General features: G+C 34.6%; 3 protein-coding genes across 3 annotated transcripts; all 3 read left to right on the top strand.

The window, feature by feature from the left end:
* The first annotated feature begins 2,990 nt into the window (after positions 1–2,990).
* Positions 2,991–4,111, top strand: LOC128190135 (uncharacterized). The gene has a single exon (XM_052862052.1). It carries the CDS (start codon positions 2,993–2,995, stop codon positions 4,109–4,111), a length of 1,119 nt encoding a protein of 372 aa, XP_052718012.1. The 5' UTR covers positions 2,991–2,992.
* Positions 4,112–5,200: 1,089 nt separating this feature from the next.
* Positions 5,201–9,110, top strand: LOC128189822 (uncharacterized). Its single transcript, XM_052861590.1, has 2 exons — positions 5,201–5,297; positions 5,557–9,110. The coding sequence occupies exon 2, from the start codon at positions 5,569–5,571 to the stop codon at positions 6,574–6,576; it is 1,008 nt and encodes a 335-aa protein (XP_052717550.1). The 5' UTR covers positions 5,201–5,297; positions 5,557–5,568; the 3' UTR covers positions 6,577–9,110.
* Positions 9,111–12,957: 3,847 nt separating this feature from the next.
* LOC128187180 (uncharacterized) lies at positions 12,958–14,672 on the top strand. Its single transcript, XM_052857437.1, has one exon. It carries the CDS (start codon positions 13,345–13,347, stop codon positions 14,548–14,550), a length of 1,206 nt encoding a protein of 401 aa, XP_052713397.1. The 5' UTR covers positions 12,958–13,344; the 3' UTR covers positions 14,551–14,672.
* Positions 14,673–15,434: the final 762 nt, after the last annotated feature.

The following is a 15,434-nucleotide window of genomic DNA, read 5'->3' as shown; positions in this document are numbered from 1 at the left end:
CATGATATCAAGGATTGTTCTACAGATGTGTCTGTATCCTTGGTGAAAGTAGTCCAATTCATGCACGGATCTAAAAATGGTGGGGTTGGGGTTTGGTGAGTTCCGACACCCCCCTTCCCCCCCCCCCCCCCAGATTTTGAAACGTGTAATTAAGAAAAACGAGGATTTGTTCAGATAGAGTGACCAAAATGTCGTTAAGAACAAAAATTATTCATTTAATAATTAATAGTTCTTTATTTGGATGAGCATTAACATCACGATTAATCTACTGGCAAATGATCGCCACCAGTTTTCCCTTGCTATCGCTTTATTTTGGATTTCTTTTCTCGATTCGCTACAGATAAAACACTTCATTTGTCGTAAATGTACCCTTCTATGAGAAATTGAAATATCTATTGGATTTACCTTTGCACAAATTTGGCATTATCCCCCCTTTTTTCCCTGCATGGTTACTTTTCCAATGTCTCCTTTAATGCTATTTTATCTTAGTTAGAAAAAATGAATTTGTGCATAAAATATACAGTTCATTGTTAAAAAGTGTGTGTTCGTGTAGATTTAACGTACTGGTTGGAAAAGTCTATCATATCGTTGAAATTTGCTTTTTATAAGAGTTTTCAGGCAGCAGGAGAGGTGGTGGGGGGATGAACCTCGTTGGCTTGTAAATATTGCATTTTCATGGCATTTGTGTCTTGATATATACATGTAATAACTATAAAGAGTTCCAAATTGTGAAACAGCGATGAAAGATTTTATATCAGGAACCTTCATTATATATGTTACAAGGCGTATCTTAAGTTCTATCTTATTTTAAACATCTTTGTGAAAGGGGCCTTAGATTGTTTATTAAATTAACATATTTGATTTTCCTAGGTCTGTAGCGAGTTCCGGAGAAAGTCTGAAGCAAGTTAAGAGACAATATCGAATTTCATGGTACTGATTGTTTATACAGAATATGCGTACAGATAAGATTAGTCAGTCCAAAACTAGCGCACGTTTTGTGCGCAATAAATACAAATTTTTTTCCATGGGTGGCACTATACTCCCAGGTCGTCAATCTGATTTTTTTCCGACCGGGAGCTACAGACCTGCAGCTAATTAAAAATAAGACATTGAAGTATAAATTTTTGATAATGAAGAACTAAAAGTATGACAGCAAGGTAAAGGAAACATTAAAAACCGCTGAAATCTTCATTTTTTTTTTTTTGGCATTTAAAAAAATATTTGACTTGAGAAAACACTGCGACCGGACAAAAAAGTTTGATGATGGTTAAATATATCTTTAAGAAAAATCATCTTTCGGCCATGGGTTATACCGTTCCATTAAACACGAAAAATAAGCCAATCTTTCCATCTTAACCATTTCGCTAATATTGAACTGTAATTGATTTATTTCACTTCATTTTGTTTGGTTTATTTTGTTGGTTTTTTTACTTTTTAGAAATTCAGTTGCGAGTATTAGCATCCCTTATCTATACTGTACGCTCTTCCTATCATAAAAATAGAAAAGTTTGAAATCGGCCAGCATAAGTAAGGATTGAAGGGAAGTAACCTATACTTTTGTGAGCGACGTATTCTCCAAAACAATAAATCGCCTGCATTCCCGTTATATTTTTAACCAGGTTTTCCAAAGGAAAAATCCAGTTATTGAAATGATAAATATGGCGGGCGAGCGGGCGGCTGCGAAAAAAGGGTACCCTTATTGTACAGATAACTCCTGCTACTGTTTTCAAAATAGGAAGTTGACCAATTGCAGATAAATTGTAAATATATCAGAAATGTGCATATTACTAGGATTTTGCTTTCTAATAAATCATGAAAAAAATACTATCTGTTGAACTTAGTCATTTTTTGGCAAAAATATTGCATATAGGGTACCCTTTTCAAGATAGGAAGTTGCTGTTATGCAGATCAAATTTACTTATCAATGATTTTGTATTGAATTTAAGTTGTTACTAGTATCGATATTGATGTTGGTTCAAGTTGGTTTGCATATTTTTAAAAGAACTAATGTCATACGATTGAGCTCTGGTCAAATAAAAACCGTTTTTAAAATAGTTTGAGTTCTGTACGTTCTTCAGATCATAGGAATCGTTTGACACGGTAACGAATCAATCATGGGGTAAAACTTTGAATGAAAACAAAAATGTAAGCAGATCAATTATTGAATTTAGAAATTCTACCAAGGCGAAACTCTTTTTCATCGAACACACTGGAGTAACGGCCTCCACATGCTCTGTCAAAGCATGCTAAAGCCTTTGGGTCACAAAAGGTGTCTTAATGTGAATTCCGTGTCATTAATGAGTCCATTGTTTACCCCCAACAGCTGAATATCGAAAATATTAATTTGTTGCCAGTGTTTTTTTTTTCAACATTCAATGAATCCGACCTTTCCTTATGTCTTATTACGGTATTTTGGATACATGACTTATTCTATTCAACTGCTCCAAAGAAAGAAATATCTCATAATATCAAAAAACATTTCTAATAATATGAACTTTCAATTACTCAAAGTAATCAAATCTAAAAATCGAAACAATATTACATGTATAAACCCACAGCTTTAGATACAATTCTGATCAATAATCAAAATATTCCATTAACATTCTCTCTCTCTCTCTCTCTCTCTCTCTCTCTCTCTCTCTCTCTCTCTCTCTCATACAGGTGTACTGTACTGAGTTTAAAAAAAATCAATTTCTTCCTTTAATGAAACAAAGATTGGAAAAGAATGAAAAATACCATGCAACAATTTTCAGTCTTATTCTTGTCAGCGCAACTAACTCAACTTATCCCCTCATCAGGATTTATAAAATTTGAAGTTATTAAGGACATATAATATAAAATTACTGTACATATTGGGACTTTATATGGGAGTTATGCCCCTTTTATTTAAAATTGGGGGGGGGGGGGGGGATTTGTAAATTTGCTATAAATTTTTCTTTCGAAAGAAATTTACATTTACATCTGTTACATGTTTTTTTTTTCTTTCAGGATCATGTCAAGATTAAAGAAAACTTGCATCCTGTTAGTTGTAGGTTTTTGTCTTGGCTACATGTTCACATCTATGACTTATGAAGACACGGTGGATAGACTGAAACAAACTGTAGCGTTATATCTGCGGCGAACAGAGGCCGTTTTCAGCAATGTAACCGCTTACCACAACAATTCATCGCCCTATCGCACCATGATATCAAATAAAAAAAATAACCACTTCACTTTAAGTCAGCTATCGCACAGAGCACAAGGCAGCGATGGGTGGAATTTAGTGTTTAGCAGGAATCGGACGATATGGAAGGTCCAGCCTAGTATGTGCAGCAGAAATACCACTGGATTCTATCGCTCCAAACTCAGAACAAATGTTGGCTCGACGACCATTTATATATATGACCCGAGGAAGGATATATGGGTTAGCAGGGAAATCATCAGATATGGGAGTTGGGAGGGAAAACATATAAACCTTATACTGTCCTTACTACAGCAGGATCCAGATCTACACTTTGTAGACATTGGTTCCAACGTGGGTGTGTTTACTTTAGCGGTCGCCCTGCTTGGGCGACGAGTGCTAGCGGTAGACGCCCTCGCGATGAACATCATGCGATTGTGCTCCTCTGTGATTGAAGGTAACTTTACCGATAGTGTTCAAATTGTGTACAATGCATTTTCTGATGTCTATGAAACAGTATCACTCGGAATGGATGAAAATAACGTTGGAGGCACGTTTGTGGCTAAGGATAAAAATACCAACAAAGTGATCGGAAGTAGGGTCGTTGGGAATTATGGAACCGTTCAAACAATACGATTAAACGATGTTTTATCATTACCTAGATTTAACTTTAGAAAAGTGATAATGAAGATTGATGTTGAAGGCTATGAAAACAAAGTTTTCAAAGGCGGCGAAACATTTTTCGATAAAGTCGATGTACGGGCAGTTCTTATGGAGTGGCAGTGGCTTAAAACCGGAAACGCTGGGCAAGAAATTATCAATTTCATGTTACTTAAAAATATGGAACCGCATGTTCCCGAACAAAACCCTCGGCCATTAAAAATTCAGGACCGTGGCAATTGGCCCAATGATATTTTATGGAGGAAAAAACCTTTAATAAAAACGAGATGATCCATTTTATTGTTCTTTTTGATAGGATTTTGATTTTGGATTATAATCAGAGAAAATAGTTTTAAAATAGTTAGAAAATAAGAGGTTAAGCACATTTTCCCATTATTTCGCCTACACTCGTGTTTGAACGGAAAGTAACTGTTACTTTAAATAAATACAGCTGTCGCAATATGATTTTCGAAACATAGGTATTTATTTTATAATGGTGTATGTAATCATTGCTTTGTTATAAATTCAGGAAACCTTCATCGAGAAATAAAGTCATTTGATATCTGAACCGTGATAACTTCCGGCATTATGCAGTGAATGTATTAGTGTAAATACTATTAGTGTATTTATGGTGTCAGTGAAGAGATCTATTTATATTGGATATGCGTATACTAAGAATTAAACAAGAAAATTTGAAGAAAAAATCCAGCAGATTTAATCACTCTATTCTTATTATGCTTTAAGTGAAAAGAAAAAAAATATTAATCGATCAAGCGACCGCAAAATAAAATACCTAGGCATTACCACTTGGCCACTGATAAAACACTAAAGAATGCCTTTTTGATATTTGTGCGTATATACATGATTGTATTGGAAAAGCTACTAATTGAAAAATATGCGTAGTTTTCAGTACAAAGACCAAGTTGAACCAACAATAAATTCAATGTAAAAGTGTACTACTAAACCTGTAGAGCAAAATTTTAGTTGGATTTCTTTGGTTCAAATAGTCAAAAATCCACTTTTTATTGCATACCTGTAAACTATTTTCCTATATATCATTAACAATACCTGATTATTCTAATGATGTCGTATACAATACAAGGGCTCCTTTCAAATGGTAAATGTGAAATTTTCCTTTTTGAAAAAAATATACTTTAACTAAATGTTGTACATCATATTCAAAATGCCTGATGTTTGCAAAAGCGCTACATATTGAAGGCGTGCAGTAGTGCCTCTTTCCTCCTCTTATTTGATTACACATAAGATATCGGACACTAAAAAAACACGATTTTACTGTGTACATTTGGTACGATTAGAGACGATACCAATCAAAATCAGGATCAAGGAAATACCTTTGTTCTTCCGATTATTTGCTAAAGTTATTTCAGCTAGACAACCGGAAACCACGTGGTTTTCTTTATCAGCAGAGATAACGTATACCCTCCATAGCAAAGAGCGCCACACATGTCTATATTCGGTAAGATTACATATTTTCTATGCACTGGTTACCCCGAAAAACCCTGTGCATAAACAACACCAATTTTCTGTAAATCTTTTTGTAAGACTTTTAATTGTGATTGCATTAAATATATGATCGTTTCTTATGGCCAGTCGATGAATTGTCGAACGGTGTTGATAAGGCTTCGTTACACGTGGAGCATATCTATGTTGTCGGGCAGGTGAGACTCCTTGCAGTACTGTGTATTTGTCAGAATACGTTTTGTTTACATTTACAGAACGCACCCACGATGAAATTCAACTTGGCCGTCAAAATCGGCTGCTTGGGGTTCTGTTGCTTCATCGTGGGATGGATGCTCGCTATCCAGCAATGTCCTCACGCACAGAGACTCTTTCCGATGTTTGATCCGGTATTTAAAAACACAGAGGCTCCGATAACGACGAAAAAACCGGTGTCTCAGGAATACTTTATTTATCACAGAGATGAAACTAAATGGAATCCATGCAATATAACATGCAAAGATACATCAAAGTTTTTGAAAACAACTTTACACACAAGTGCTGGAGACACGCCTATTTTCGTTTACTCTTCCACTGAAGATAAACATGTAAGTGGAAGTTTAATACGAGATGGAAGATGGGAGCCTCAATTTGTTGATCTTATTTCTAACCTTCTTAAAGAAGATCCTGATCTCCACTTCATAGATCTCGGTACCAATATAGGGGTTTTTGCTTTATCCATAGCAAAGATGAATAGACAAGTCATAGCAGTGGACGCTTTAGCTATGAATGTGGAGAGATTGTGTGCTTCCATCTATGCGGGAAACTTTACAAAGAACATAAAACTGGTCCATAATGCTTTGTCAGATGTCCGAGAAGTGGTAAGTCTTGGTAAAGATAAAGGAAACGTTGGTGGAACATTTGTTGCCAAAGACAAGAATCCGAATAAAGTTAGAGGAAGTGACGTCGGGGGCAGCTACGGGTCCGTGCAGACGGCGATGCTTGACGACATCTTGGAACTTCCGGGATTCTCGGTGAAAAAAGCTGTTATGAAAATAGACGTGGAAGGGTACGAGAATAGAGTGTTTAAGAGTGGCAATAAATTCTTTGAACGTGTCGATGTGACAGCGGTGCTCATGGAGTGGATGTGGCTAAAAACCGGCCCTGCAGGTCAAGAAATCGTAGAATTTTTTAAACGTCATAATTATGAAGCAACTGTTCCTACGGATAGGCGTGTTTTGCCTATTAATCAGCGAGAATTTTGGCCAAATGATGTATTATGGCGCAAAAAAAATTGATAGACTTGTCTTTAGGGTCTTTCACATTCCCTTACGCCGAAGGTTCTGTTGTTTAAGTTAAGTTTATTGACTTTTTTTGGAAAAGCAGCTTAATTACCTGTGGTTATATCTCGTCAAGACTATCACTTGACATCACATCTCTAAATAACCAAGCTTGAGATTGTAAATATTTGTTTTTGATTTACAACCACATTGTAGTATTAAAACGATCACCAAGTTAAGCACCAAATTTTTGGGCAAAAGTTATTAAGTATAAAACCAAGAACATGTAATATTTGTTTTTGGATAGATTTGATAAGGATATTATGCATAGAATACCTGGGTTCTGGTTCCATATATATTTACCATCGCATTTTTGTCAACAAACGAGCCATAATTCAAGTCATCGAGAAAGCATTGACCCCAAGATTAGAAGTTCAAGTTCTCTTCCATTAGATATTGGTGCAATGAATAATGCTAGTCAAATCAGATACTGTGTAAGCATATTTTTAAATTCACTTTAAACTTTAAAAAAGTTGGTGCTGTGGCTGATTTTTTTTACACAAACCCAATGTACTTACATGTATATGTTGCAAATAGTTTGACAATTTCATTAGAATAGGAAGTTTTCTGTTATTTCAGCTTTTTGTCGACGTAAATGGCCGAGTTTGTTATTAAGCTGCTGGATTTAGGCTGCAGTGTGTTTAACTTACCTCAATTGTATAAATGTCATAATGATATTAACATCAGAAAATAATCACTGCAGACGACATCAGCAATTTAAAGAGGGATCAGAGTTAGTTGCAATGCAGGCATCCGATTTTCAGCAATCCGAACTAATAGCATCAGTGTTATATATGAGAACAGATCTCAGTGGGCATAGGTGTTAAACCCAACGATCGCTGGTTCAAGTCCTGTTGTGGTCCCTTGATGCTGTGTGTTGTGCACTTACACAAGGCACTTTTTCTGCATTGGCTCAGTCCACCCAACTGAAATTGGGGAACGGCTTACGCCGGGAGTTAACCTGCGAAGGACTGGTGTCCCATCCAGGGGGAATCGGTGACTCTCACCCATCCGCTTTGCTTAACGGAAACCGACCCGGGGTGTAAGCAGCGACTCTTTGGGTCTTTATGTCAGAGAATGATTTCACCAACTTATTATGTACCATAGTTTTAAAGTTTTAAGTATATTGGGTTGAAGTATGATTTTTATCATATGATGTAGCATGGTTGCTACATATAAATTTACAAGTGCGTGTGTTTATAAATTATTTCAAGCATGGCGATGAAATTGTAAGTGTTTTAAGGTTATGAGTAATGTTAATACATGTAGTTTTACGAATTATATTGTTTTGCGGTTGTTCAATGGTAGCTCATGGCAATTTTTACATGCATGTTTATTAAAAACATTTACAATTCTACTTAATAACTATTTTGTAAGCTACTTAATTTATATATATTAGAACAATCATGTTTTCATAAATAAGTAGATCTTAGTTTATGAAAAATTATAATTGCGTAAACATTATATATCGGTGAATGCTAATCTGGTTTTGATTTTATTACGAGACTACATTCAGAGCGGACAAATTTTTTAGTTATCATATTTTATCACAAGGTCTAAGACGTAAGAAATATCTTACGTGAAATGTAAATAACTATTTTATTTATAATCTGTGAGCGTTTAAAAATCGGGATTCAATTCTATATTCAGTAACAAGCTTATCTGTTTATTTTTTGAATTGAATCATTTTTACATAAATATAAATGTGGAAAAGAGAGTATAATACTCGATTCCGGATTTGACGCACAATTGTCAAGACTTATATACTATATATGTGTCTTGTAGTTGAAAAGAAGACTTATGTTGGGCTTTTCTTTTTTAAAACAATATTTCCCAAAACTCCCCTTTAACGATGTTTAGAGGGTTTATATTAATTGAAGTATTTTGGCGTTCGCCAACTATAACGTACAATTAACGTGAAATTAGCTTTCAAAAGTGTTCTGACTAATAAAGAATAAACCCACTTTCATATATGTAACTTATTTTTTCAAAAATTTTGTTATTTAAAACGATTCGTTCGAACTCTGAGCATATGGAAGACAAAACCATATATTTAGGTTTGTTTTTCCTAATTCCTTTTTTCTTCTTTCCTGTTACATACGCTTTGCATGTTCTGTAAAACTCAACAAAAATTATTTTTTATTCACACCAACTGTTCCAAATCTGTAGAAAAAAAGACACCGATTTGTGGGTGTATTTGGGTGTTAGCTTTATTTATAACTTTTTTTTAAAAAAAGAATTGTCTTGTATTATAAAAATTTGACACAGTCAATTAATCTCCATTCTTGTATTACTTGGGTCGAATAAACCCTCTACATAAATGTACGTTTTTGTATTTTGTAGATCAAATTTAATAAATGTTTACTTTTTTGAGATAAAAAAAAGTAGCGAGGGTATTCTTTGAGTAAATAAAAAACAAAAAAACCCAGAGAAATCAATCTATTCTGAATTTATTGAAAGTGACTGAAATTAAAATAAAATTGTATAAACACTTTAAGATTCAAATTTTATTTTCTCTCAATCTGATTAAAATTAGACTCGTAAAACCGCTCCTATACAGTACACTAGGCTATAAGCGTATCGTAAAGGAGCGCTATAAGAGTATTGTAAAGGAGCGCTATAAGTGTATCGTAAAGGAGCTCTATAAGTGTATCGTAAAGGAGTGCTATAAGTGTATCGTAAAGGAGCGCTATAAGAGTATTGTAAAGGAGCGCTATAAGTGTATCGAAAAGGAGCTCTATAAGTGTATCGTAAAGGAGCACTATAAATGTATCGTAAAGGAGCGCTATAAGCGTATCGTAAAGGAGCGCTATAAGTGTATCGTAAAGGAGTGCTATAAACGTACCGTAAAGGAGTGTTATAAGCGTACCGTAAAGAAGCACTGTAAGCGTATCGTAAAGGAGCATTATAAGTGTATCGTAAAGGAGCGCTATAAGTGTATCGTAAAGAAGCACTATTAGTGTATCATAAAGGAGCGCTATAAGTGTATCGTGAAGGAGTGCTATAAGCGTATCGTAAAGGAGCGCTATTAGCGTATCTTAAAGGAGTGCTATAAGAGTATCGTAAAGGAGTGCTATAAGGGTATCGTAAAGGAAAGCTAAAAGCGTATCGTAAAGGAGCGCTATAAGCCTATCGTAAAGGAGTGCTATGAGCGTATCGTAAAGGAGTGGCTGTGCTATAAGCGTATCGTAAAGGAGTGCTATAAGTGTATGGTAAAGAGGTGCTATAAGTGTATCGTAAAGGATTGCTATAAGTGTATCGTAAATAAGCACTATAAATATATCGTAAAGGAGTGCTATAAGCGTATCGTAAAGGAGTGCTGTAAGAGTATCGTAAAGGAGCGCTATAAGTGTATCGTAAAGAAGCACTATAAATGTATCGTAAATGAGCTCTATAAGCGTATCGTAAAGGAGTGCTATAAGCGTTTCGTAAAGGAGCACTATAAGTGTATCGTAAAGGAGCGCTATAAGCGTATAGTAAAGGAGCATTGTAAGTGTATCGTAAAGGAGCGCTATAAGTGTATCGTAAAGATGCACTATTAATGTATCGTAAAGGAGCGCTACAAGTGTATCGTAAAGGAGTGCTAAAAGCAAATCGTAAAGGAGCGCTATAAGTGTATTGTAAAGGAGTGCTATAAGTGTATCGTAAAGGAGTGCTATAAGCGTATTGTAATTAAAGGAGCGCTCATTTGTTCTTTCCACACCATTTTAACATATGGTACATGAGAACAATGATGCAATATTACAATGTACAATGTACATGTGCATGATGCAATGCTACAATGTACATGTACATATTAATTGCCAGTCAGTTTTTTCAGTTATGTGCCAATTATAAACTGTTAGATTCATAAACTCTGCTTACCAACTCAGGAAAAAATAATACTAGTATTCAAAAGTGAATGTGTTAAAATATTGTATATCAGAAATGTAACTTATCGATGTTAAGAGTTAATGTTATATAAATTTGAATCATTCATGCATTAACGATTCAAGTTGCAGTTGTATATATGAAGTGACTTAAAGGTCCAAGGGGCCGGGTGCAAATTACGATTTTTCTAGACATATACTATGTATTACATATTGTATAGGCACAACGTAGCTATAATAAACAATTAGTTACATACTTACTGTGTCAAAAAGGCAGTTTATAAAATTAGTGAAGCAATTGCACAATTTAATAGCTTCTCCTCATTTATACAAAAGTTTGACCTGCTTTCTAACTGTTTGGTTTTTATTTTAATAAAACTTGATATTGATAAGTTTAGTCGAAACTTCTGGCCCACAAACCATAATGATATTGGACAACTGTTAATACCTACTCATTCCAAATCTAGACTTTCTGAAATAAAATAAAATCCATTATTAACAAAGTAAAAAAAAGGACATGTATATGGATAACCTGTTAGACGGAGAAAAATCAACGAAATAAAATGTCATGTAATTCACCCTATGGACCCTAAACTGTTGAAATTTATCACTGTGCCCCCCCCCCCCATTGTCTTCACAAAATGTTTAAGAATTGTGCATTTTAGGTAAATATATTTAGAATTATTTTGTCATCAGAAAACTCCATGTATAAACTGAAGTTTCCTTTTTCCGTTTACAATTATATTAATGTTAATATCAATTCTCATGTGTATGGCTGTGAGCTGTATAGCTGTTGACCAATAAACAATACAATACAATAATGCAATTTTTTTTCCAAAAGAAAGGTAGAAAAAATATATTTGAAAAAGGGAGGACGTTTCACTTCGGAAGGATGTAAAGAATGATAATAATTGCAGACTCTGTTACCTCCCGGAAGAGATATTTACTTTCAATTTTAAAATATTTGTTTGGGTTTATTAAATAATATCTTTCGACAAGAAAAACAAATATGCAAAATGTTTATATGAACCGGACTCTCTCTCTCTCTCTCTCTCTCTCTCTCTCTCTCTCTCTCTCTCTCTCTCTCTCTCTCTCTCTCTCTCTATTTCTCTCTCTCTCTCTCTCTCTCTCTCTCTCTCTCATTTCTGTGACACTGGTTTAACATTAGTAATTTAGTTTGGTGAGAGTTATTTCTCTTTTTACAGAGTAATCGTACCCGAAAGTGATATTGACAAAGTCAAGTTGACAAACCAGGAAAGCCATTCAAATGGAAAATTTCGTAAGTAAGCATGGTAATTTAACACTCTAACAAGAAATCAAACTGAAATTCTTAACTACTTTTTACATAGGCTCAAGTATAAGGGCTTTTTTGATAAACGAATGTTGTCTTTAAAACACTTGAAAATAATTATATTTTTAATTTCATTGAGTGTATACTCTAAACGTTATTTCAAAATCACACGAGCAAAAAGTGAAATGAAAAGGTATAGTTTTTAGAATAATATAATAAGATAACTCTTCAGAAAAGTTCAAGATGCAAAATGCCTGGCTTCTCATGTTATCAGGCATTTTAATTTGGTTCATTTCATTTTCATTGTTACCTAGCTATCCGCATTTATAAACAGATAAATCATTCAATGTTGTTTATTTACTGAAAACCTTAAAATCAGCTATCAAAAATTCATGTTCTTCTTCATTGTGTAAATTACACAAGAGGATTGGAAACAACTTCTTACAACTTACATGTCCCTCTCCTAATGATAAGCTTAATATATACCATGACAACTGTATATATATTATCATTAGGAGAGGGACATGTAAGTTGTAAGAACTTGTTTCCAATCCACTTGTGTAATTTACACAAAAAAATATGTACAAATCAAATCATGTTCTTCTCTTTTCATTTCATGAATGGATATCTATTACATCAGGAAAATTGATATAAATCAATTCTACGATTTGATGAAGACCTTATTCGAGATTTTTATTTTATAGATCTATATATTACCAGATTACGATTGAATAATTCTTAAGAAAATAAACACACACAACACATTTACGGGTTAAGGTTTTTCGAAAAGTAAAAAACCAAGCAGTGAAATGATTTTACACTTATATTTAAAATTGAATAGGATTCAGCAGCAGGCAACAACCTATTCTAACCTTCTCGCTCTTAAAAATGTTGAGTAGGGCTTCCAAAATAAGTAAAAACAATTGACAAATATCATCAGAAAGTAAAAAAAAAATCGATAGAAATTGAATTGTTCATACTTGGAAAGTTGTTGATAGCAAATACAACTAGCTGGCATCTAATTGCTACACAACAGGTAGATACCTATTGATATAATCCCCGCTATTGTTTGGCACAATGGGACTGTACATAGAAAAGAGCGCATGGGTCAATAATAATTAACGGAGAATGCTTTAAAGGGTATACTGGCAGAAGGTTTGAGAGATTGGTCAATGAGGGTTAATATATAATCAAGTCGGAGCATGACTGGGGATTTAAATCCATTTTAACCCTGTAGGATTTTTAGTCGATGTAAGTGGCCTTGTGTTTAGTTTAGTTTCTTTTGTGATCAAGTGTTCCTCATTAATACACTTGTCTTCTTTCAAAAAGAAGCGTCCGGAAATGCCATCATTGGAAGGAAAAATCTATGTATCCTATTTTACATTAACAAGGAAGTGGATATTTTCACACTTAATCTCTTCAGCATTTTAACTATGAAATCGTTGTGCCGTGTGTCTATTCAATTATGTTTCAATTCGGATTAAGTCGATTGGGAAATCTAATTAATTCTAAGTTAAAACTGCAACTTATTAGGTCAGTTAATTAGTTACTTGAAGCTTCTATAGAATGGAATTGGATAAATTCTGGAAAGCCTTTTTGATGATTTGTGCTTTTACATTTGGATGGTTTTTGTGCAATATTGAAAAGGAGACTAATATTAATGTGTTACACCACGGTCAGACGATATTGAATGCTGGAATCCGAATATTCAAAGGAGGGACATCTGAAGAAACTAAGCAAAATTTAAATACAAGCGTTTCAAAATTAAGATTAAGTACCAGTGTCCCAAATACTGAAAAAGGTGTTGGAACTTCATTTAAAGGAAATCGAAACGGGAGTTTTTCAACTGAAAAACCTGTCGCCCAGAAAATCAAAGCAGCGATTAGAAATTCTACCCAAAACTCTCTAATAACAAAGGCTATCACAACACCAGCTCCACAAATACTTCGATTGTACGCAAGGAACGCTCAGCAATGGACCAGGGACGATCACACTTGTAAAGCTCTGCCTAAATTTATGCAGGCTGTTCTTCGAACTTCGGCTGGGTCACTCCCAATCTTCATTCATAACCCAAAGAATGACATTCACGTTAGTAATAGTATTCACAAACATGGTTCCTGGGAAGGGGGTTACATAGAACTAGTCCTAACCTTTCTTAGACAAGATCTAGACTTGCAGTTCTTAGATCTTGGTGCCAATCTCGGTGTATATTCAATGGCGGTGGCTAAATTCGGCAGGAAAGTCGTATCAGTTGATGCTTTATCTATAAACATTCAGCGCATGTGTGCAACAGTACAAACAAATCGTTTTGATAATGTGCAGTTAGTATATAATGCTCTGTCTGATGTCCGTGAGGTTGTGTCCCTTGGCGTAGATAAAGGCAATATTGGAGGGACGTTTGTGGCAAAAGACAAAAACCCAAACAAAGTCAGAGGAAGTCGTGTTTCCGGTAGCTATGGCGATGTTCAAACTGCAACTCTAGACGACCTCCTCGAACTTCCGGGTTTTGATTTGAAAAAAGTAATTATAAAAATGGACGTGGAAGGATATGAGAACAGGGTGTTTAAAGGAGGACAGAAGTTCTTCAAAAACGTCGACGTTAGAGCTGTGTTAATGGAATGGATGTGGCTCAAAACGGGTCCGGCGGGCCAGGAAATCATTGATTTTTTAAGTCGGCATGGATTCACACCGACCCGACCGGTACTAGCCCGGCAGCCATTACCTCTGAACCAGAGACTCTCGTGGCCAAACGATGTCTTATGGAGAAGATGACACCAGACGACGAACAGTTTAAACGCTGTGCAATGTTGGTTAGGGAGAGGTCGTGTTTCAGCAATTACTTAAATTATGGATAGTACCAGTTTTGAATAATAAATACTTTTTTGAAAATCTCACTTATATTTAGATGTTTACGTCATGGTGGTTTATAACAATTATCGATTATTGTCCTTATCACAAGTGTCATTGTAAGTGGTACTTGCATTCGAAAGAAAAAAAAAGGGGGTGGGGTATTGCTGTTACGATTCAAAGGTACATGTATGCATTTTTGGGGGGTAAAAAATGAATATTGTACAAGTTTTTCGACATACACTCACATAAACCAGTTTTCATAATTTTCATATTGTTTAAAATTTCAAATATTTGTTAAAGTTTCTTTTATATTTTTGTAAAACGCTATCAATTTACACTGCATAGATGTATCACTCAAAGTCTTTTTTATTGCAATATAGTTGTGTTTTTTTGTTATTAAGTCCGTTTATTATTTAAACAAAAAAATTCTTTCGCTGGTGATTTATGCGGGATATGAAGATGGCGACATAGCAGAAAAAATACACTTTTTCTGCAATGATAGCTACCTTCATAACCCGCATGAATCATCAAAGAAAGCATTTTATTGTTTATATTTGCATTTTTCTTTTAACAAATTAATAAATCGATCGTAAAAAGGTCAGAAAAATTTACCAAATTGTTGTTAATTTACATCAGTACGTTAGCCAAAAAAACCCCGGCCAAATCGTCTCATATGGGAATTTTAGACTGACATTATCATGATCATTTCGTGCAGTCTGATTTTTCTTAGGTCGCTGTATAGGTTTCGACCAATCAATAAACGGGGCGTGTATACATATTTCAACCTGGCTGATTTTATATTTCTA

Source organism: Crassostrea angulata, chromosome 6 (genome assembly GCF_025612915.1).
Source record: "Crassostrea angulata isolate pt1a10 chromosome 6, ASM2561291v2, whole genome shotgun sequence".
Classification (NCBI taxonomy): Eukaryota; Metazoa; Mollusca; class Bivalvia; order Ostreida; family Ostreidae; genus Magallana; species Magallana angulata.
The sequence above is the reverse complement of the archived record's forward strand: the minus strand, read 5'-3'. Positions and strand labels throughout refer to the sequence as shown.